The sequence below is a fragment of the Monodelphis domestica genome, chromosome 4 (genome assembly GCF_027887165.1).
Source record: "Monodelphis domestica isolate mMonDom1 chromosome 4, mMonDom1.pri, whole genome shotgun sequence".
Taxonomy (NCBI): Eukaryota; Metazoa; Chordata; class Mammalia; order Didelphimorphia; family Didelphidae; genus Monodelphis; species Monodelphis domestica.
The window spans coordinates 368,460,471-368,483,243 of record NC_077230.1 but is presented as its reverse complement, the minus strand read 5'-3'; the positions used below and the strand labels follow the sequence as shown (position 1 = coordinate 368,483,243).

Below are 22,773 nucleotides of genomic sequence, written 5' to 3'. Positions count from 1 at the left end.
CCGTCCTTCATATTTTTGTTCATTGATTCCCTTGATATTCTTGACCTTTTTGTTCTTTCAGATGAATTTTGATATTTTTTCTAGTTTATGAAATAATTTTTTGGTAATTCAATTGTTATAACACTGACTAAGTAAACTAATTTAGATAAGATTGTCATTTTTATTCTATTGGCTTGGCCTATCCACAAGCAATTAGTGTTTTTCAGTTGTTTAGATCTGACTTTGTGTGAAGAGTGCTTTGTAATTGTGTTCATATAGTTGCTGGGTTTGTTTTTGGTAGCTATACCCCCCTGATATTTACTGTCTAGAGTTATATTGAATGGAATTTCCTTTTCTGCCTCTTGCTGCTTGTTACAAGACCTTGTTGGTAAAAAATAGAAATGCTGATGATTTATGTGGGTTTATTTTGTACCCTGTGATTTTTCTAAAATTGCTAATTATTTCTATTAGTTTTTTTGACTGATTATCTAGGATTCTTTAGATATACCATAATATCATCTGCAAAGAGTGAAAACTCCCTTCCATTTCTTTTTTCCAGTAGAGCCTTAAAGGAAGTCAAGGTGCAAAGAGAGGCAGGGAGAAGGGAGAAGGCATTCTAGCTTGAAGAAATAACCCAGGCAAAGGCACAAACACAGCAGGGTCTGGCTAATGAGCAAACTGACTCTGTGAGAGCTGGGGAGTCATGAGAGAGAAGACTGTCAGGGGCCAGAAGAGGGAGTAGAGAGAGGAGTCATTGATGGAGGGCCTGGAGTGCCAGACCGAGGAATTGGGTATGCTGTGACTGAGAAGATTTTAAGACAGGGGCAGGCAATGATGAACAGGTCATGTAAGAAAGTTTCTTTGGGCAGCCAGGGGAGACTGCTCATCTGTGAGGTTCCCCCTGCTCTCCGTGGTCTGATGCCTCTGCCCAGGACTCACAACTAGGAGATGCAGTGGGTGCCTCCGTGCCCAGGGGAGAGGACATGGGGGAAGAGAAGAGGGACCTCCCAGGACTCCTTGCCCCTAATTTGTTCTGGGACCTCCCTCTGTAGGATCCAGTTTTTTCCTTTGTAAAATGACAGAATGAAGCAAGATGGGGATAAATCTCACGTTCCTTTTAACTTTGACATTCAATGTTCTCAGCTCCCTTCCAGCTCCGATTCCTTTTTGTGGCCTGAACCTGTAGGCTCACAACCGAAAGGAATTCTGAGTGAGGAAGCTCCCTCCACCAAATTGAACCAGCAATTGCTCTGTAGGTAGTGTACTGGTGACTTGCCCAAGGTCACCTGGCCCAGATGGGTCAAAGATAGGATTTGAGCCCAGACCTTGGGGCTCTGTGGCAGCTTTCTGCCCCCTTGCCCTTTGCTGCCTCTTCACAGAATATTTTCCAAAGCCCCTTCTGATTCTAATATTCTGTTTTAACATTCAGTGGTGTGTGCTCTGATAGCTTACATCATGAAATCCCTCCTAATTCCAACATTTTGTGATTTGTAGGCATTCACAAATTCAGTCAGCAGAAGGGGCTGGTGACCAGGACAGTGTTAGCCTATACAATGGTTTGCCCTCCTCAGAGGCTGGTACAGTTTGGGTATAGAATGAGCAGCGTTCACATATCATTTTAAGCTGATTTATCTGTGAGAGGTCTTCTCATCAATGGCAAAATCCTTGTTGTCCCTGCAGAGGCGAGCTGTTGACCGCCACAAAGGAGTAATGGGCTGTTTGGCGGGCAGTAGGGACGGCAGGGGAGAAGTCACCTGCTGGCTCTCTCCAGATAAATTGGGCGAGCTTGTTCCAGGGAGAGCTGTGCACATCCTTTATCCTTTGCCAGGCAATGCCTGCTTCTCAATGTCCCAGGGAGCTGGGATGGGCACTGGCCATTCTCCAGTAGGGTGGGGGTAGGTACCAGGGCTGTGTCAGTGGGTAGTGATGACTTTACCCATTTGAGAGGAGGCCTGCTTGTTTGTCCTCACATTTTAGCAGCAATAACAGATACAGTCATACACTTACTCAATGGGATGAGGAAATGGCCTGAAAAGTGGAGAAATTTGGCTTTCACAGCTCGTTTCAAAATTTTCTCCTCCCACAGGCTTCTTCTGTGGATTTTGAGAGAAGATAAATTGGTTGTGGGGAAAAGAAAAATGCAGTCAATGCTTGGTTATCTCTTCGTGGATTATCTGTGGTAACCCAGCAGACCCCTTCAGCAGCTGGAGCCATGGGGATTCTCCCGCCTCTGTCCAGCCCTCCCTGCCCAGCCCCCCATAGCACTAAATTTGGAGTCAAGACTGTGATTTGAACCCCGGCTCTGTTTTACCGCCTGTAGAACTTGGGCAGCTCAATTGAGCTCTCTGGGTGTGTTTCTTCTTCTGCAGACTGAAAGCCTTGCCTTGCAGCTCCAAATGCTACAACCCTGTGTTTGTGCCACTAATGACCCTTGTCTGTTGTGATCTGTTCCTGGGCCTTCTCCCCACGGTGCCTCGCCGTTCGTGTTCCCTTGGTTCAACACCGAGGCCCGGGGCTGAATCATGACTTAGAAGTGACCCTGGGCTCTCCAAGGCGGGGCCCCAGGGCCAGGAGGGCTTTAGCAAGGCCTGCCACGTTAGAAGGATCTCAGATGACAGACACGCAGAGAGGAGGACCCCGAGAGAAGGGCAAAGCACAGAGGAGTGAGAGCTGAGGGAGGAGGAGGAAGACAAGGAAGAAGGGGATGCTGTGGGCAACCATAAGCAAGGACGGCTTGGTCTGAAGATCTCCCCCTCGGCGGGCGCCTGTGGTGAGCAGAAGCGGTTTTCCAGGACTCGTGAAGTGTGTAGTGAGTGCTAGCTGAACCTCAGGCTCAGGCCTGTCTCAGAGGCTCAAGGAACAGTCGCCACGCCGCAGGTTTTCAGCGAGAATGAGGCTTCTTCTAAAAATGGGAGGGCTTCAATAGGAGAGTAAAGAGTAAAGCATCTGAGAAGGCAGAGAAGGCCACTGGCCTACGTTCAGAACCCAGAGGGTGCAACACCGCGACACAGAAGAGAAAGACAGAGATGAGCCACAGAGAAGACACGTCAGCTGTGTTGCTCAGGGATGGCTTGAACTAGATGGACAATAACAAGCATTCATTAATCGCCAGCTGTGTGCCAGACACCGTACTAGGCACAAGGGAGACAAAGGCAAAATTGAAAATCTCTCCTTTGAGGGGCTGATGCTCTTCTAGGAAAGACCCCCCATAAAGATAGGTCCATAGAAGATAAATGCACACAGAAGAACTACAAGGCAGGTGGAGAAGGCGACTCTGGCCGTTGGGAGGGACCAACTTCCTATAGAAACTGAGGTCAAGCTGGGTGTTGAAAGAAGTCAAGGGGCAAGAGCACACACTCCGGCCAGACCAGACGGCTAGTGCAAAGGCCCAGCGATGGGAGAGGAGGCAGCTTCAGGTGGGAGACTGTGAGGTTGGAGCCAGGGCAGAGAACAGGACTTCTTCCTAGAGGCACTCTGCAGCCACCAGAGTACTTTGACGATTGTGCGGAGGATGGATTGTCGTGAGGAGAGACTTCAGGCAGGAAGACCAGGCAGGAGCCTCAGTGGTCTAGAAAGGAGGTGACAGGCCTGAGCTCGGGTGGTGTCTCCCTGAGGGGAGAGCGGAGGGGGACACGGCAAAGATCTGGGAAATTATTGGGCGAGATGAGGGGGAGGGAAGGGTACAGGAAAACGTGGTTACGAGAGTCCAGAAGAATGGTGCTGCCCTTGACAAAAACAGAAGGTCAAGAGTGCTGGACTTGGGGGGAGAGATCATCCATCTTGGACAAGGTCAAGTTTGAGATGTCTAGTTTGAAATGGCAAATAGAGTTGGTGATTCAGGACTGGAGCTCAGGGGAGATGCTGGAGCTAGCATGCTGTTCTGTGAGTCATCTCCCTGGAGGAGATGATTAAAGCTCTGGGAGCTGATGAGGTCATTTAGAGAGAGGAGAAGAGGTCCTAGGACAGAGGGCTGGAGAACACCCACAGGTAGTAGGCAGGACCCAGGAGACCCAGCAAGGGAGACAGAGAAGAATGGGTCCTCCACTGGGAGAGAGAAGAGCAGGGGGTACACTTTTGTAGTTAATCTGCATTATTCACATTTTCTCCAACATTGTCTAGACAACAAACAAAACCATAAATCAAATTCTGATTTGTAGCACTTAACTAATTTCTGAGGTATAAGTGCTCACCCAGAAAATTTAACAGTTGGCCCGAGGCAATAGCACCTGGCTCCAGCACAGCCCTGGAGTAATGTCACAGAAACAAGGGAAGAGAAAGGACCCGAGGGAGAGAGGGAGGTCAGTAGCCTGGGAGGCCGCAGAGCGGTCAAGAAGGATGATAGTGAAAAGACAATCCTTGATAACTTTGGACCTCAGATGGCCTCAGAGCTTCCAGTTTGGGCGCGTCTGGGATGATGTTTTGATTATGCAATTCTGAAACCAGGCTAGCTTAGTGGCCAAAACAGTTATTTCCAATTTGACCACCGGATAAAATATGGTTTTTGTTGTATCAGCTCATGAAATTGTCAACCAGGACATGGAGAGGGGATCCATGGAGCCTATAGGGCCATAAGATGAGACCCGAAAGGGACATGAGAGTTTATCTAAAACACACACACACACACACCATTTTTCAAATGAGGAAATTGATCTTCAGAAACATAAAATGACTTTACCAAGGTTATACAAGTAGCAAAGAAGCAGGAGGCACTAATTCCAAATCTGGTGCCCCTTACAGCACCCTGATCTGCCTTGGAATGTGTCCACACTAACAAAATCATAAAAACAGGTTGGGAAGTCTGGAATTGTCCATTAAATAGAATGGCAGGGATCAATCTAGTGTGTTTGCATATGCATGTGTATTTATATCTATGTGTGTGCTTGGATGTGGTTATGGGGGATTATATACTAAACCAGATAGAAATGATTTTGGGGTGCTTTGCTGTTTGAGACAAATCACCTCTGTTAGTGCAGGAAATGGAGAATTGACTTTTTTCTGAATAGCTTTGAAATAAGACCCCCCAATAAAAAAAGAAAAAACACCCCCTAAGTCTAGTGCCCTCAAGTAGGGGAGCACAGAGTTACGGATCAGAGCAGAAGAAAGCAGGGCCCCAATGAGCCTGGAGGACAGGCACTGCAGTTTAGTGAGATGGGATATGGGTGATCTTGTCAAACCATTCAGCCCTTTCTGAGCCTTACTTTTCTTTCCTGTAAAATGGGGGTGATATTTGTGCTCTCTACTTCACAGGTTGTATAGAAAACACTATGTTGGGGGCAGCTGGGTTGCTCAGTGAATTGAGAGTTGGGCCTGGAGACAGGAGGTCCTGGGTTGAAATATGGCCTCAAGATACTTCTGGTAGAAAGACAGCCATGAACTGATGCAGAGTGAAAGGAGCAGAACCAGGAAAACATTGTATACAGAAGCTGAAACGTGGGATGATCAATTGTAATCGATTTTGCTACTAATAGCAATGCAATGATCCAGGACAATTCTCAAAGACTTATGAGAAAGAATGGTATCCACATTGAGAGAAAGAACTGTGGGAGCAGAAATGCAGAAGAAAAGCATATGACATTAGTTTATATGGGTATATGATTTGGGTTTTGGTTTTAAAGAGTACTATATTGCAAAATGAATGATATGGAAATGGGTATCAAGTCAGCTCCAGGAGGGGGAAGAAAGAAAAAATGAATCATGTAACCATGGAAAAATATTTAAAAATTTAAAAATAAACATAAAAAAGACACTTCTGGCTATGTGACAAGTCACTTAACCCCCATTGCCCAACCCTTAATGCTCTTCTGCCTTAGAACCAATACAGGTATTGATTCTAAGACAAGAAGTAAGAGATTTTAAAAAAAGCACTATGTAAAAGACTAGAATGTGGGTAATTTGGATTTTTTAAACCCACCCTTTTTTTAATTGGGAAAATTTTATTTAATAAATTAATTTGGAATATTTTTTTTATGGTTACATGATTCATGTTCTTTCCCTCCCCTCCCTCCAACCCCCTCCTGTAGCCAATGAGCAATTCTACTGGGTTTTACATGTGTTGTTGATCAAGACCTATTTCCATATTATTGATATTTGCACCAGGGTGATCGTTTAGAGTCTGCATCCCCAATCATATCCCCGTTGAACTATGTGATTGATCCACAGTTCTTTCTCTGGATGTGGATAGTATCTTTCTCATAAGTCCCTCTGGATTGTCCTGAATCATTGCATTGCTGCCAGTAGAGAAGTCCATTACTTTAGATTGTACCACAATGTATCAGTCTCTGTGTACAACGTTCTTCTGGTTCTGCTCCTCTCATTCTGCATCACTTCCTGGAGGTTGTTCCAGTCTCCATGGAATTCCTCCACTTTATTATTCCTTTGAGCACAATAGTATTCCATCACCAACATATACCACACTTTGTTCAGCCATTCCCCAATTGACGGGCATCCCCTCGTTTTCCAATTTTTGGCCACCACAAAGAGCGCAGCTATGAATATTCTTGTACAAGTTTTTTTCCTTATTATCTCTTTGGGGTACAAACCCAGCAGTGCTATGGCTGGATCAAAGGGCAGACAGTCTTTTATCGCCTTTTGGGCATAGTTCCAAATTGCCATCCAGAATGTAAACCTACCCTTTAAAGGGTAATTTGTGTAGTTTTTCACAATCTGCTCCCCTTCTCTCCCTTTCCCACTCTTCCAGGAGCTTTTCCTTAAAATAACATGTCTGTGTCTCTGAGGTCTGTTTCTCTTTTGATACCTATCTTTGCTGGGACCCTAATGTGCTGCTAGACTGATCTGCAGGAGGGCCAGGGCCCAGATCTTCAGAATTTTTTGTGACCTTCAGTGCTAAGGCCTAGGCTCTGCACCCCATTAGTAACGGGATACAGAACTGAGACCTTAAGCTGGATCTTAGAAGGAGCGATGGACAATGACCCATGGACAAAGGGCTGTCAGAGCTGGGATGCCACTCTGAATCTAGGTCTCTGTGTACTTGCCCTAGCTAGCTGCCTCTTAATGTACGGGTGGTTGAATGTCTGAACCGAAGTGAATGGATTTCTCATCCTAATGTGCTTGGAAAATGGGAGGAGATGTCATATGCCGAGAATGCTTCAAAGTGAAGAAGGACTCTTTGAAATTCAGAAGGATTCCAGATTGGAAGTTCTTTGATTATTGAGCAAGGGAAGGCTTATGGTTGAACAGGCCAAGGAGCAGGAGGGAGGCCCAGGCTCAGCTAACTTTGGCCCTCCTCCCTCCCAACCCTCCCTTGGAAATGGAAAACCCTTTGGCTTCTGTTCTACTGCTTGGAGAAGTAGACTCTGTAATTATGTTCAGGATGATATCAGTGAACCTTTATTTATCTGGGACTATGGGAAAAAGGAGTTGTTCTATATACATGGATTTTCCAGAAACCAGGTCCCATGAGAATGGGGTTGTCCTTTGGAAGTTTGGGGGTAAATAGGACATGGGGTACAGAGAGTCTGGCTGTTGTACCTCCTGGTATGTCTTCTTTGTCACATGGAGGGGGCAAATGCAATTAGATCCCTTGTTAGACCTGAAGTCTTGTGGTTGGAACATTGCAGCCCTACCAAGGATCAGAAATTGCTAATTGGCTGAGAGTGAATCTAGGTTCAGTAGCATGGAGAGCTGAATTAGAACTGGGTGAATTGTACCACCAGGCCCACTGTGGACATCATTTAGATAAGCAGTATGTAGAGGCTAACTAGAAACTCTAGAATTTGACCCTAAGGATGCTTTAAGGAAAACTGGATGTGGTCCAGAGCCTCAGTGCCTGGAACAAAGAGGAGAGATGGAAGAATAAGCAAGGACCTAGGGGAGGCAGTGAGCTGTAGCGGAGAGAATCCTGAATTGAAATGAGAATCTTTGCTCTGCCACATGCTACCTGTGTGACCCTTGCTAAGTCACTCTGTGACTTTGGGTCTTAGTTTTTCCTAGGTAAAATGAGGAGGACGCATTAGATGACTGCCAAAGCCCTTTCCAGCCCCTTCCAAGTCCCTGGATCCAAAGGCAAGGCTCCTTGTACCAGTTCCAAGCAGAGGAGAGAGTGCCCTGAGAAGCTAATTGTGGGCTTGTGAGGCCTGAAGTCTCTGGCCTGGATCCAGGCATCCTTCAAACACCAAATACTTTTTAATTTTAATCATGTTCGATAGGAATCTTTCTAATTGAATGTTATATATGCCTCTGCCCTCTTAGCTAAAGAGTACCGAAGGCTTTCTTGTACTGCTCTCTAATTGTTTCTCATGGTTGAGGCTGGTCTTGGAGGAGGAGTATGAGATAACAGAAAGAACATTTTCTTAGGGTCATGAGCTCTGGGTTTGAGACCTTTCTCTGATGCCCAGGTGGCCTTCGGCTTCCTCATCTGTGAAGTGGAGACACCACTACTCATGGTCCCTCCCAAAGCTGTTGTGAGAATAGTTTGGAGGCAAACCACGAAGGACATCAGGCATTGGTTGTTTGCATCCTTCCTGCCCTAACACCATCTGAGGTGGGGCATCTTAGAGGTCCAGGGTAAGTGCCCATCAATTGACTGACTGAATCATGCTCAGAAAAAATCTGAGCAATCTATTCAGAAAAAAAAAAATCTGTCAAACAGATTAAACAGTGACAACATGGAGAAAGTTAATCCGATTACACTGGGAAGCCAGGTAGATTGTTTAGTGAGACTGACAGGTTTCCTGTGACTGGGGATGGGGTGGGGATAGTGGTTGTACTCTAAAACTGATAATGAGATAATAGCAGATTCACCAAACCTGGGACAGACTCGGACTCCTCAGTGGGTCTGTGATCTCCTCGGGGGTCCTCCCTGCCACCAGAGCAGATCACATGCCTTCTTATCCTGCTGGATGCTCATCCCTGGCTTTTCTACCAATTCTACATGGAGGATTTGCCCAACGGGTGGACACCCTCCTCTGGTTCTTTGACTACTGCATGGCTCCCTGGGGAGCCCCTGGCTACTCACTCTTGGTAAATGAATGGCCTCCTGTTTGGCCGTATATATTTTTGAGGATGTCTTCTTTCTACTTTTCATATACAAGTGATTGTTGGTAACATGTTACATGTAAGAGTCATCATTTGAATTTCTCTGTTAGCCTACTTCCAAATTCAGTGAGAGCCAATGCAGATTTATTTAAGTACTCACTGTGTATAAGATGTTTTGGAATCTTATTTTATCCTTAGATTCTCTTTGTGAAAAACAGAGATTCATACTGGATTAAGGGCTCCCTATTCAACAAAAACTGCTATAAAAACTGGACGGCCATCTGGCAGAAACTAGATTTAGACTAGCGCCTCATACCACATACCACAACAAGCTCCTGATGGTACCTAATAACCTAAATATAAAAGGTTATATCATAAACAAATTAGAGAAGGGAAGGAGGTGCCTGTCATGACTAGGATGGATGAGCGTTATGGAAAAAAGATTGATTTGGATCTTTTTTTTTAAAAGGACGAGATAGAAAGATAAGGAAATTGATCTAGAGATTAATGATCTTCCCAGGTTCACACAGTACAGCAGAGACTCTCCAAACTCACAACCATGATGACTTCTGGAGGAGTCTGGAAGCCGTCAGTGTGCCAAGTTCATGTGACTTTGGGAAAATTCTTTCCTTTCATTTCATCCCCTTAGGCCTCAGTTTGCTTACTGGTGAAAGGGTTCTTTCCAGCTATTTAATCTAATGCCTTCTTGTTCCAAAGTAGCAAACCATTTCCAAACCTATCGTGCCTTTAAGCTTATAAAGTGATTTCTTCACAGCCTTCCTGTGGGGGAGAGAGCATGAGCATTATTGTCTCTATTTTACAGACGAGAAAACTGAGTATAAAATATAGGAAATAACTTCTCTTTGGTCACCCAGCTAGATGGGTCTGGAGCTAGAGGATGAGCCTCAGTCTCTGCTGCTCCTTCCACCGCACCACTACAGCCTTCCCCGGCACGACTGCTATTACATGGGAAAACCTGAGATGTGCTAGCTTCTTCTCTTTCCAATGGACGGAAGCCAGAGAAGTGAAAGGCTCTCCTTGAGCTCATTCTAGGGCCAGACCTAGGGCTCTGGCTGCCACCTTCTGGCCTCTCGGCGGCGCTGGGCCTCAGAGGGAGCCATTCCTCGACTGCCACCCTGGCCAGTCTGCTATGAGTGTTCACAGTACTTCCCTCTGACGTGGGCTACTTCCCTTTCCGGAAGGCCATCGGACTGCATTGTAATCTCTGTGTTTCTTCTCTTTCTCTCCAAGGAGGAAGAGCGGACATTGCCTCGTCTGCCAAATGGCGTGAAACTTGTGTGTTACGTAGGTTTCTCATTTTCATCATTTTCCCACTTTGTTCCATTCTTGGAGCACTGTTTGCAGCCTTGGGGTACAAAGTCTCTGGGGCTCCTTCTTGGATCTGCCTGGGTGTCTTCCCCTCTTTGGCACTTGGCTCCATTTGGGGCTCTTGGTCCTTGTCTCTTCCCCTCCCCTGTGTCTATGCTCTGCTTCTCTCCTTTCCTCTCCCTAACCCAGAATGGCTGCTTTCCCAAGCACTCCCTCTCTGTCTCTGTCTCTCTGTCTCTCTCCCTCTCTCTGTCTCTGTCTCTCTCTGTATCTCTGTCTCTGTCTCTCTGTCTCTGTCTCTCTGTCTGTCTCTGTCTCTCTGTCTGTCTCTGTCTCTCTGTCTGTCTCTGTCTCTCTGTATCTCTCCCTGTCTCTGTCTGTCTCTGTCTCTGTCTCTGTCTCTGTCTCTCTCTGTATCTCTCTCTGTCTCTGTCTCTGTCTCTCTCTGTATCTCTGTCTCTGTCTCTCTGTCTCTGTCTCTCTGTCTGTCTCTGTCTCTCTGTCTGTCTCTGTCTCTCTGTCTCTCTGTCTGTCTCTGTCTCTCTGTATCTCTCCCTGTCTCTGTCTGTCTCTGTCTCTGTCTCTGTCTCTGTCTCTCTCTGTATCTCTCTCTGTCTCTGTCTCTGTCTCTCTCTGTATCTCTCTCTGTCTCTCTCCCCCCCTCTCTCTTTTCTTTCTCTCTCTCTCCAACTGCCCCCTTTCCTTTTGCTCATCCTTTCTCCCACCGCCCCCTCTATCCTCCCAGCCTTCTCTCCCCTCTCCCCCAAGCTGAAGGGAAGAATTTAGCGAGGCCCTTGCCAGGCCTTAGGAGAGGAAACAGAGGCAAGATCCTGTGGCCGCCCTGGCATAGGATGTGTAGAAATGAGATGCCCCAAGTTTGCCCACTGAGGAGGAGAGATGGGAGGGGTGGCCTGGCGAGGAGGGTTTGGCACCCTCTTAGAAGCTGGCCCAGCTGAGGGGGTCTGCTCTTGATCACCCACTTTCCTCAGGCTCGACTTGGGGAGGCTTATGAGATAATGCCTTGCAGTTGGTCAAAGGTGGGTCCTTTATTCTGGGGCCAGGTTGCTTAAAAAACACCAACTCTGCTTGCTCCAGATATCTCCAATTACTCCATACAGACACAGTCTGAAGATTCTCCAGGAGGCCCTTCAGAAAGCTGTCAGGGATGGCAGGAAATATAGAACAGGAGAAAAAACACCCAGCCTGGAGCCACAGGCTATAAAGCCGGATGAAGGCTGCCATTAGGGATCATCTTTGACTGGGGGCGTCTGGGTGGATTGAGAGGCAGGCCTAGAGGTGGGGGGAGGTCCTGGGTTCAAATTTGGCCTCAGATACTTCTTAGCTGTGTGATTCTGGGTGAGTCATTTAACCCCCATTGTCTAGCCCTTAACTATTCTTCTGCCTTAGAAAATAAAGGTTTTTGTTTTTTTTTAAGGGAAAAAGAAAAGAAAGAAACTATGGACTGGAGAGGAGTCACACAGCTCATTGGTGGCAGAACTGGGATCTGAATCCATGGCTCCTGGCACCACATTCAGTGCTTTGCTGGAGGAATGTGGTTCACATGTCAGCTCTGCCAGTTCCTGAATGTGTGACCTTAGGCAAGTCCCTTCACCTTGCCAGGTCTTAGTTTCTTTCACCATCTCTAAAATGCAGGGGTTGAATTAGGTGGCCTCCAAGGTGCCTTCCAGGTTGAAATCCTGATGGTTCTAGATTTGAAGGAGACATTTGGAGGGTTCCACCCAGCATCGTAGCCCGGTGGTGGGGCAAGACTGCTTTGATGGAGGAAGCCAGAGGTGTGGCCCATGCCCCAGGGACTGCAGGATTTAGCCACGTTACAGAACAGAGATTGGACGGAAGACAGAGCAAGCTGTGGGCTTCTCCCAGGGCCCAGCAGGTTCAGGAGCCCTCCGGTGGTCCCATCACCAGCCAGCGACAGAGGGAAGGGCTCAGTCGGAGGCTGGCTGTCTCCCCCGGGCCAGGGAGGAACAGAACGAGGAGTTGGCTGAGACTACGTGGCAGCTTAGGGGAGACCGCGAAGGGTTGGGGTTTATGGTTTTCTTCTGGCCTCCCCCAGCGTGTGGTTGGTGTGCCCAGTGCCTGGGATAGTTTTGGATTGTTCGTTCTTAATTCTTCAGGATTTGGTAGAAGCCCAGGAACGGGGAGAAGATGGGGGCCTGAGGTTTGGGGCTGGCTCTCCCCGGAAAAGGGGCAGATCCTGGGCAGTCTCTCTTCCCCACATCTCTTTTTCTTCTTTCAGTTGGGGTCTGGGTCATCAGTCAAACTCCTGGGGGCTGTGAGCCAAGCATGGGAACCCAGACAACCAGCACAGTTGGAAGAACTGGAGGACCTCTCAGGAACCAGCTCAGAGGCACCTTCCCGGGGATCCCAGCTTCCCTCCAGTTGGGCCAAGGGGCCAAAACAGGAGAGAGGGGTAAGGTAGCCCTGCTTCAGTTCTGCACGGATGGGGCTTGTCTAGGGCTTGGCGAGGAGCCGTTCCTAGCTGATTCACCACACACACACACACACACACACACACACACACACTCTGCATTTTCTCTGGCTAGATCCCCTGATCTTTCTTCTTCCCACTCAGACTTCAGCTCAGTTTCAGAAACATTTAGTAAATGCCAATGGTGTACAGAGCCCTGTGCTTGATTCTGGGGAGAGGCCAAGTTCAGAGGAGGCCGACTGCTTCTTCCCAGAGTGCTCACCGACTAGAAATATACAGAAATATACAGAGAGAAATATACAGAGAGAGCCGGCGTGCACACTAGCATGCAGATAACATGCCATGCTGTGACATGAGACAGAGGAGTGCGTGAGGTCTGAGAGGGAAGGCTAGGGTGGCAAGGAGGGAACCTGGAAAGATGTCCTGGAGGAGGTGCCGTTTGAGCTAGTCCTTAAGGAATGGCCTGAGCCCAGGAGGGTCCAGGGTTTGGTGTGCTAGGGATAGGTTTAGAGGAAGCAGCAGGAGCCGGCTCCCCTTGACTCTAGAGCCTAGAAATGCAAAATACCAGATGAGACTGGAAAGGTACAGGTGGGTTCTAGGTTATATAGGGCCTTGAATGCCAGGAAATACTAAGAATTCCCATTTCTGTAGAGTTTTAACGTTCCCAAAGCATGTGCCTCCCCCAAGCCTTGGGAGAACAAGCCCTTTCCCATCTGTTTGCTCATCTGTTTATACGAGAACAGACTGCTGCTGGTTATATTCACTGTGGGTTTTGTGTGCATATCATTCTTTTTTTCTTTATCAATAGCTGAAGACACTTGCCTTATTAATTGCTTTCTTGGCTAATGAATATTGCTAACATAATTGCTTTCCTGGCTAATGAATGTGATCAGGGTTGTAATTAATAGAAAGCAACAGGTTTCAAAGTCCTTTTCTTCTTCTCCTTCAAAATGAGTTTTTCTGCCAACAGGCTGGGCCTGCCTCTTCATGCTCCCCTTCCAGGCCTTGGCTCCTAGGATGGGCACCCCCAGCTCCCACCTTTCCTCAGGAGCTTGGGATTTAGAGTCGGCAAGACCCGGGTTCAAATTTCAGCTCTGCAATTTACTGGCTTTGTGACTCTGGGGGAGGCCTGGACTTCCTCTTTACCTCAGTGTCCTCCTCTGTGGTCCCGAGAAAGCTCTCCAAGATTATTTCTAAGATCCTTCTAGTTCTGAGCCCTGTGATCCAGATCACTCAGATCAAAAGGGTGAGAGCAGCAGATATGGAATCAGAGCCTGACTCGGTGACTTTGGACAAGTCACTTCTCCCTTTGGGCCTCGATTTTCTTGTCTATAAAAACATGGAGGCTGGCCTCTAGGATCCCTTGCAGTTTTCATTCTAGGCTTCCCGATCACTTGCTTCCTTCTTTCCTTTTGAGTGGGGGCAAAAGAGAATTGCGGGTCTCCACGGGCCCCAAGCTCCTTGCAGGGGGCTCGCTCCTTGCCTGGCCCTTCCAAAGTCATTTCAGGGTGAGGGGAGCAGCGGGCAGCCCCGTTCTGGGGCCCAGCTCGTGCCTGCGCTGCCACGAAGGAAGGCTTCTTTGTGGTCTTGCCAGGGTCAGACGCCCCCCAACACTTGATTTGTAGTAACTGGCTGGCATTTTTACTCGTCAGGCGCTGTCTGCCCTTTTCTGCAGAACAGCTCTCCTGGGTTCCTTGTTATCCTCACAAATATTGCTTTGGGCATCTGTCCTATCCTCACGTCTGTTTCCCCTGGCGTCGGAGGAGGGGCATGCAGCGAGGAAGGAGACAGGCGCGGAGGGAGGCCGCCAGGGAGGGTCTACAAGAGCCGGGCCCTGGGATGAGGAGCTCGGAAGAACCAGTCACAGAACCTCGGGGGCCTCCCAGCCCAGCAAACCTGACGAGGTTCTTCCTGTCCTGTTTGGAGAAGGGAGACCTGCGCAGCCACATCAGGCCTTCCCCTCGGCCTTAAAGTCCACACTTAGTATCCGTTCTGAAACAGAAACGTGCTTAGAGAGGGGCGATTGAGGGGGGGTGTGTGTGTGTGTCACAGGGTGAGGGGGGCGTCCCTGGGCAGAGGGAAGGCCAAGCCCAAGGGAGGCTCAGAGCGGGCGTTAGGAAGAGGCGATGCAGCTCTGGACCGTAGAGAGTGGGAAGACGTCCAAAAGTCCTGTTAAGGGGAGGCATGGAAGAAGCGCTTCCACCCGCCCGGACTCTCCTTCTTAGGCTCCCTGGGTAAGGGTCTCCAGACCCCACTGAGGGCGCGTCAGTGGGCTGCGGGCCTTTCCCCTCCCGGGGGCAGAGGGAAGCGGAGCCTCTCAGTTCAGGCTCAGGAAGAGGCAGCATCCTCTGCCAGCAGAGCTCTCTGGGGAGTCACGTCGGCCATGGACTCCGGGGAGGAGCAGTTACCTTCCCTGGGGAACTGAGAGAAGAAAAACCAGTCTACATCCTCACTGGCCCGTGTGGCCCTGGGAGGGGACCATTCCCAATAGCACCACCACAGGGAAGTGACTTATCCAAGGCCACACAGCCAATACGCGGCACAACCGGTCTCTTGACCCTGTTCTCCACCGCCCTGCTGCAACCTCTGTCCCTGAATGGTCCAGCCACCGGGCAAGGTCTGGGGGTTAAGGCTTCCTGGGCCAGCTTGTGCCTGTGTTCCTCAGCTCTCATGCTGGCTCTGCTTGGGATCCTCGGCACCTTAGAGCACAGACAGAAGGAGAAATCCCAGGCCCGGGAGTAGAGGAGGTGGCAGGACGGGTCACCCCCTGGGGCCAATCTCCAGAGTAGGAGGAAGCGTCCCTTAGCCTGGGCAGGACATGCTTCATTGAATTGGGAAGCCAGGCGTTGGTGTGCCCAAGGTCCTCCGCTGGAGTATGGAGCGGCAGGCTGGCAGGGCCGGAGACTCTGGGGTCCACGAGGCCTGTCAGCCCCTGGCTGTCTTCATGGAGAGCTGGGAAGGAGGCTCTGGGGTCAGCCCCTTCCCCCCTCCCCATCCTCAGAGCCTGTTCCAAGCCTGCCTCTGAGCCTGAGTGAGGGCCAAAGCCTTCCCTCCATACTGCCCCCAGGGCCAGCCTTTCCCTCTGCTCACTCCTGTCAGGCAGGGGGACACACATAGTGAGGTGCTATCAGAGGCCCAGCTCCCAAGTGGATGGCTTTGACCCAAGGCCATAGGAGGCCTCCCTAGTGCAAAGCATGTAAGTCATGCTTGTGGCCTTTTTCTTGTGCTCCTCCCTCCCTCCCTCCCTCCCTTCCTCCCTTCCTTCCTCCCTTCCTTCCTTCCTTCCTTCCTTCCTTCCTTCCTCCCTCCCTCCCTCCCTCCCTCCCTCCCTCCCTCCCTCTCTTCCTTCCTTCCTTCCTTCCTTCCTTCCTTCCTTCCTTCCTTCCTTCCTTCCTTCCTTCCTTCCTTCCTTCCTTCCTTCCTTCCTTCCTTCCTTCCTTCCTTCCTTCCTTCCTTCCTTCCTTCCTTCCTTCCTTCCTCCCTCCCTCCCTCCCTCCCTCCCTCCCTCCCTCCCTCCCTCTCTCCCTCCCTCCCTCCCTCCCTCCCTCCCTCCCTCCCTTCCTTCCTTCCTTCCTTCCTTCCTTCCTTCCTTCCTTCCTTCCTTCCTTCCTTCCTTCCTTCCTTCCTTCCTTCCTTCCTTCCTTCCTTCCTTCCTTCCTTCCTTCCTTCCTTCCTTCCTTCCATCCTTTCCAGAGGAGCCCTAACCACAATGACCTCTTTTCCAAATTTATTTTTGAGTTTTCATTACATTTTTTCTCTCTCCCAGTTCCCTCTTAAATTTTTTTTTTAACAATGAGATCTTTAAAATAAAAGACTTAAAAAAGGATAAAAATCACCATAGAACAAGGGGAGAATGAGTTTCTGAGTGGAAGAAGCAGCCCTGTGTTGGGGCTCATTTCTTTTTTTTCTTTTCCCCCCATTTTTTATTGTCATGCTGCACCCACTTCCCTCTTGGTTGCTGCTGTGAGAGCACCCTCATACATCACCACAAACCCTAGAGTAGGCCAGGGAGACACTGATGGGAAAGATGAGTGTCTGGAGGGGGAGAACCTCCGGCCAGATGAAGGCCTGACCCAGAGCAGCCATTCTTCCCAGCTCGTGTCGTCCAGGGCGCCGGTTCTCTGGGCTCTGCTTCCTTCTCCGGGTCTCAGTTCCCAGATTTCAGCAGGTCCTGCTTCTCCTTCCTCACAGCCCAGTCGCATTCTGTCACCCACCAGCCCTCCTTGGTTCAGCCCTTCCCCATGGAGGGACCTCTTGGGGCCGATTTCAAAGAAAGGAATCATGGGATGAGCGCAATAAAGGCCCCCTGGCAGGGCGGGCTCTGCCCTGGCTGTCCCGCTGATCACTGAGGGCCCTCTCTGAATCCTGGTGTTCTTCAAGGGGCAGCCTGAGCTGGGGAGAGAGGAGAGCCGGTGCCCATGGATGCTGTGGGAGAAGGCGCCACGCTGGGGCTTCCTGGCCTGGGACAAAGGGCTCAACTCTTCTGTTGAAAATGGTGACACATCCTCCTGGGATGCTTCTGCTTTTGGGAGGCGAGCTTGAGATCCTAGAGGAACACAAGCTCTAGGGGAGATTGGGGGCCACCTGGGTAGGTGCTGGGCATCGGCACGTGTGTGCCAGAGAGGGGGCCCTCTGAGGCTCTGAAGGAGGAGGCCCTCCCCAAGGACCTGTAGGGGTGGCAACTCCTGGGGTCACCAATGTTTCTTGGAACCCACCTTGGGGGGCATCTTTGCCTATTCTCCCATTTCTCTCTAACTAGGCAGGGGGGCCATGGTGGGGCTCCGGGCCCTGAGGCAGGAAGGCTTCTTCCTGAGTTTCATTGGGACCTCAGATACTTCCAGGGTGACGTTGGGGGTGTCACTCAGCCATGTTTGTCTCTATTCCTCAAGTTGGACAGGATGGAAGAATGGGCCCTCCAGAGGGCTGGGGACTCATTCTGCACCCCTATTTTAGGGAGGACAGAAGAAGGGGACCGAGATGGTCCAGGAGCCTGAAGGCCATGGAAGGTCACCCAGGAAGGCTTGAGCTCTGCTCTGGCCTCAGGCACATGGGAGCTGTGTGACCTTGGTCAAGTCACTTCACCTGTCTGACTTGGTTTCTTTACCTGTAAAATGGAGACGATCACAGCAGCTCCCTCCTGAAGGATTCATATAGATGGAGGGAGATATTGTCCGGTGCCCGTCCCATCCAGGGCTCTTCCCAGAGATGGAAATTTGAGCTAGATATAAAATAATTACATTTCAGAGTGGGAGAGGGGACTTCTGGGGGGCTCAGCGGATAGAAAACCAGGTCTAGAGATGGTTTTCTACAGAGGTCCTGGGTTCAAATGTGACTTCAGACACTTCCTGGCGGTGAGGCCCTGGATGAGTCACTTAACCCCCCTTGCCTAGCCCTAACCACTCTTCTGCCTTGGAACCAACACGTAGTATGGATTCTAAAAGCTAAGGGTTTAAAAAAACCCAGTGATTAGGGTTGGGGGAGGCAGGGAGGAAAGACGCACCAACAACTGGTGATGTCAGGAAAGGCTTCTCGTGGGAGGCAACCCGGAAGCTGAGCCTCGAAGGGAGAAGCTGGGGGCTCTGGGGGGCAAAGGGGAGGGAGGACAGCTTGTGCAAAGGCTGGGTACGGGAAGCACCACGTGGGCCAATTTGGCTGGTGTTTAGAATGCATGAGGGGGAGGACTGTGCACTAGAAAGGTAGGCTGCAGCCAGATGGGAAGACTTTACATCAGAAGCTTCTAGAACCCGGGGCTGCGGTCGCCAAGGGGGGAGAAGCTGGATGCGGGGTGCCAGGGCAGCCGCGGGGATGGGGCAGAAGCCCTCCTCGGGCCCCTGTCCTTGGTCTCCATCCTGTTTGCACGTTGTGCCCCCCATTAGACGGGAGCTCCTTGGGGAGCAGGGACTGGCTTTGTGCCCCCAGCACCTGGCACAATGCTAGGCGGCATGGTGAAGAGAGCGAGGCCCGGAATTGTGGCCTTGGCTACTTCCCAGCCGTAGGACCCTGGGCAAGTCCCTTCACCCCGGCCGCCCGGCCCTCGCCGCTCTCCTGTAGGAGACTGGACGGCGCCAAGGCAGGATTCTCGGCAGAGGAGAAGCTGCTTTGGGGGGCTGGTTGTAGCAGGGTGGTTGTCTCAGGAGCGGAGAGGAGGTGGGGATGGTGCCCAGTGTGGAACAGGAGAAGAGAAGGAGCCTCCCAGATGGACTGTGACCTCCATTTACTCAGTGAAGCAGGAGGCAGAGAAGAGTGGGGAAGGATTGGCAGAGTTGGCTGGAGAAGAGAGGAGGAGGCTCAGTGCGGAAGTTATGGGGAATGGGATGGCGTCCATCAGACAAGGACGGGGAGGAACCGCTGAGGACCCATTGAAATGGGCTAACAAGTTTGTAGTGGCTTGGATCCACTCTTGACAGTCCTACCGTTGGCAGGAGCACAGAAAGTGGCTGGTGGGAGAGTGGCAGGGCTGAGGTCTGGACTGAGACAAACAGCCCTGAAAAGCCCTCCTCAATTTTGTTGGCATGGTCTACTCCAGCTCCCACTCCCCAGCTTTAAAATGTAAGATATGCTTAAGTCACTGAGGTCTGGGGGTGCAAAGGCAAGTCACTGCCTCTGTGTGGACCTTGGTTTTCCACCTCTGAACAATGTGGAAGCTGCACTGGTGAGTTAAAAATAATTTTTTTAAACCATTACTTTCTGTCTTAGAGTCAATACTATATATATTGGTTTTACCGCAGAAGAGTGGTAAGGGCTAGGCGATGGGGGTCAAGTGACTTGCCCAGGGTCACACAGCTAGGAAGGTCTGAGGCCAGATTTGAACCTAGGACCTCCCATTTCTGGGCCTGACTGTCCATACACTGAGCCACCTTGCTGCCCCCAGTGAGTTTTTAAGGGTATTGCCTGGAAATCTCTCATGCCTCTCTCCCAGAGAGACAGGGCCCAGGGCAACAGAAGAGTACCAAGAAAGAGAGAAGGATCAAAGAATCTGGAGCGGGAGTGTGTGTATGTGAAAAGGTTGAGAGAAGAGAACAGAGAGCAAAGCTGGGCCGAGCTGATGCTAATTCTTGAGCTACTTTCTTTCCTCTTATGCGGAGACTTGCAATATGCTTTCAGACTAGGCCCATTTCTAGGACAGGAGGAGTCACCACTGAGCTCTCCGAATCCAGAGCTAAAAGGACTTTCATCTTTTCACCCCAACCCCCATATATCAGCCATGAGCCAAAAGGCCATTTGGCATAGTCCTCCTCCTGCCCTTGGAGTCAGCCCACTCACACTTTTCCTATCTTGGGGGAGGAGATTGAATAGTGGGTGGCAGCTGAGAGCACTTTGGAAACTAAGGAGAGTGGAATATTATAGGGATAAATGCAAAGTCTTACACTTGGGTTCAAAAACTCAATTGTAGAACAGGATGGGAAGATAAGATTGGACAGCAGTCTATGTGAAAAAGATCTGGAGCTCTAAGTAAGTGACCTGGCAGCCTAAAATCTCATTAGGCTTTTGTATTAGAAGCAGGCAATCCAGAAGAAGGAGGTGGTAAGTGTCACTCCATAGTCCCACCACATCTGGGACTTCATTTTAAGGAAATAATCCATATGAACAAAAAAGGGAAATAGAAAACTTAACCCTATCACAGAAAAAGAAATTTATCAAATCATCAGTGAATTTGCCAAGGAAAAGGCCTGAGGGCCAGATGGATTCACAAGTGATTTCTTCCAAACATTCAAAGGACAATTAACTCCAACACTATATAAACTATTTGGAAAAATAAAGGAAGAAGGAATTTTTCCAAATCCCTTTTATGACACAAATATGGTACTCATGCCTTAACCAGGAAGAGCTAAAACAGAGAAAGAAAACTATAGACCAATCTCTCTGATGAATATTGATGCAAAACGTTTAAATAAAATCCCAGGGAGGAGATTACAGCAATGTATCACAAGGATCATACACCATGATTGGGTGGGTTTTATACCAAGAATGCAGGAATGGTTTCATAGTAGGAAAACTATCAGCATAATTGACCGTATCACTAACAAAACCATCAGAAACCTTGTAATTATCTCAATAGGTGCCAAAAACACTTTTGGCAAAATACAACACCCATTCCTTATGAAAACATTAGAAAACATCGGAATAAATAGTGATAAATGGCTCCATCTAAAACCATCAGTAAGCATTATCTGTAATGGGGATAATCCTTCCCAATAGGATCGGGGGTGAATCAAGGATGCCCATCATTACCACTTATTGAGTATTGTGCTAGAGACATGGGAGGCAATCCAAAGGAGGTCCAGGAGACTAAAGACTTCAGAAGAATAAGTTGAGGGAAGTGGGAAGAAGAGAAGACTTGGGTGGGGGGGGCTAGACTAGTTTCTTTCAAGCATTTAAGGGGTTGTGTGGAAAAGGGATTAAATTTGTTCTGCTTGGTCCGCGAGGTTTAGAACCAGCAGCAGTGGGTAGAAGTTAGAGTTTTAGGTTCTGTGTAGGGAAATATCTCCTAATAATGAGAGCGATCCCAAGGTAGGATGGGCTGACTGAGGAAGTAGTGGGCTTCCCGTCCCTAGAAGCCTTGAGGCAGAGCACTGGCGGGGGTGCCCAGGTAAGTGGTGGCTCCGATGGTTCTGTAGTCCTGTGAGTGGAAAGAGGAAAAAGAGAGGATATCAATGGAAGAAGGTGAGGGGATAAACCCCGAGAGCATTGGGCTCTGACCTTCCACGTGGATGATACTTTGGCTGGGTAGTTTCTCACTCTGATAAATGCCCGCTGAATGAAGAGACGACTCTGGGGAGGGAGAGGGAGCTCGGGGATCTGGGGCAGCATCAGGCCAGCCCTTCCCCTGGCCGTGTCCCTTCTCTCTGGCTTCCTGGCGTTCTCTCCCTGAAGTGTCTCTGCTCACTGAACCTTTCTCCATTTTCCATCCACCTCTGCTCTGATGGCTGACCCCAAAGGCAACCAAAGATGTCTTGAGTGGAGGAGAGACAAAGCAGCCGGGTAGGGCCTCTGTGCCAATGACGCCGGCAGAGAAGGCACCACCCTCGGGTAAGTGTGGATCACCAGGTCGGGGCAGCGGGTCCTGACCCCAGTGAGGGAGCCGTGGGGAGGAGGGCGCCTTGGGGTGTGCTGGAAGGAGGTTTGGATTCCCATCCCATCCAGGGCCCTCCTAGGCATGAGACCTCACACAGATCACTCCAGAGGAGTTAGAGCTTGAGAGATAGTTAGGGAGCACTGGACCTGGAGTCAGGAAGATGCGAGTTCAAATCCTGTCTCTGATACTCGCTTGGAGCCAGGCACTCTGCTGTCCAGGCAGGGCCCTTTCCTGCTCCGCTAAGTGGCTTCTCCATTGGTTGTATCACATCTGAATGCCCAATACCATGAGCCTTCTCTTCTCCTTTCAGCAGAGACCAAGGCGAGGGAGCAGAAGAGACGTCCAGCCAAGGAGAAGCCGCCGTCGGTGCCAGGCCCTTCCCTGCAGCTCTCAGGGGAGCAGGTGCGCAGTGCCGTGGCCGAGTCCCTGAGGGAGGTGCTCCTGAAACGGTGAGGCCCCAGCACACATGGCCCAGGTCGGCCTCAGTTTCCCTGCTGTGTATTCTGGTTGCAGAGTCGCAGAGGGTTGGAGTTGGATGGAACCTTCGAGATCAACCCCTCCCTTTAGAGAAGGGGAGGCAGGGACCTTCCTGCCCCCCCAACTGCTGAACTGATCATTTATGAATCAATGAAATGGGGGCGGGCAGGGGCGCCCACTTCTCGGAGGACTTGCTGCCAGGCCAGAAGCGGGGCTGCGGGACAGAGGGTACACACAGTAAAAGGGCTACAGAGGCAGGCATGACAGAGGGGCATGGGATGGTGAAGGGGAGGCAGGTAGGGTGAAGAAGAGGATGGGGAGGAGGGGAGAAGCAGGGGATCAGAGTTGGGGGGACACTGGGCAGTGTGGATCCAGTGAGAGGGGACAGCCTCTGGGGAAGGGGGGAGGATTTTGGGGGGAACAGACGACCTCGGGGTTTGTTTGCTAATATATCCAAATCATCCCAGTT

The 22,773-nt window shown here is 49.9% G+C and overlaps 1 protein-coding gene across 12 annotated transcripts in view; it reads left to right on the top strand.

Moving 5' to 3' along the window:
• Positions 1-22,773, top strand: part of SPOCD1 (SPOC domain containing 1) — a 51,881-nt gene that overhangs the window by 18,262 nt on the left and 10,846 nt on the right. For 5 of the 12 annotated variants that reach the window (XM_056795262.1, XM_056795257.1, XM_056795258.1 and 2 more), the window contains exons 3-6: positions 10,225-10,278; positions 12,560-12,733; positions 21,691-21,781; positions 22,138-22,276. In XM_056795262.1, coding sequence (XP_056651240.1) covers positions 10,225-10,278; positions 12,560-12,733; positions 21,691-21,781; positions 22,138-22,276 — 458 coding nt within the window. The remainder of the gene's footprint in view (positions 1-10,224; positions 10,279-12,559; positions 12,734-21,690; positions 21,782-22,137; positions 22,277-22,773) is intronic. The other 7 variants (XM_056795264.1, XM_056795263.1, XM_056795268.1 and 4 more) reach the window with 4 other exon arrangements.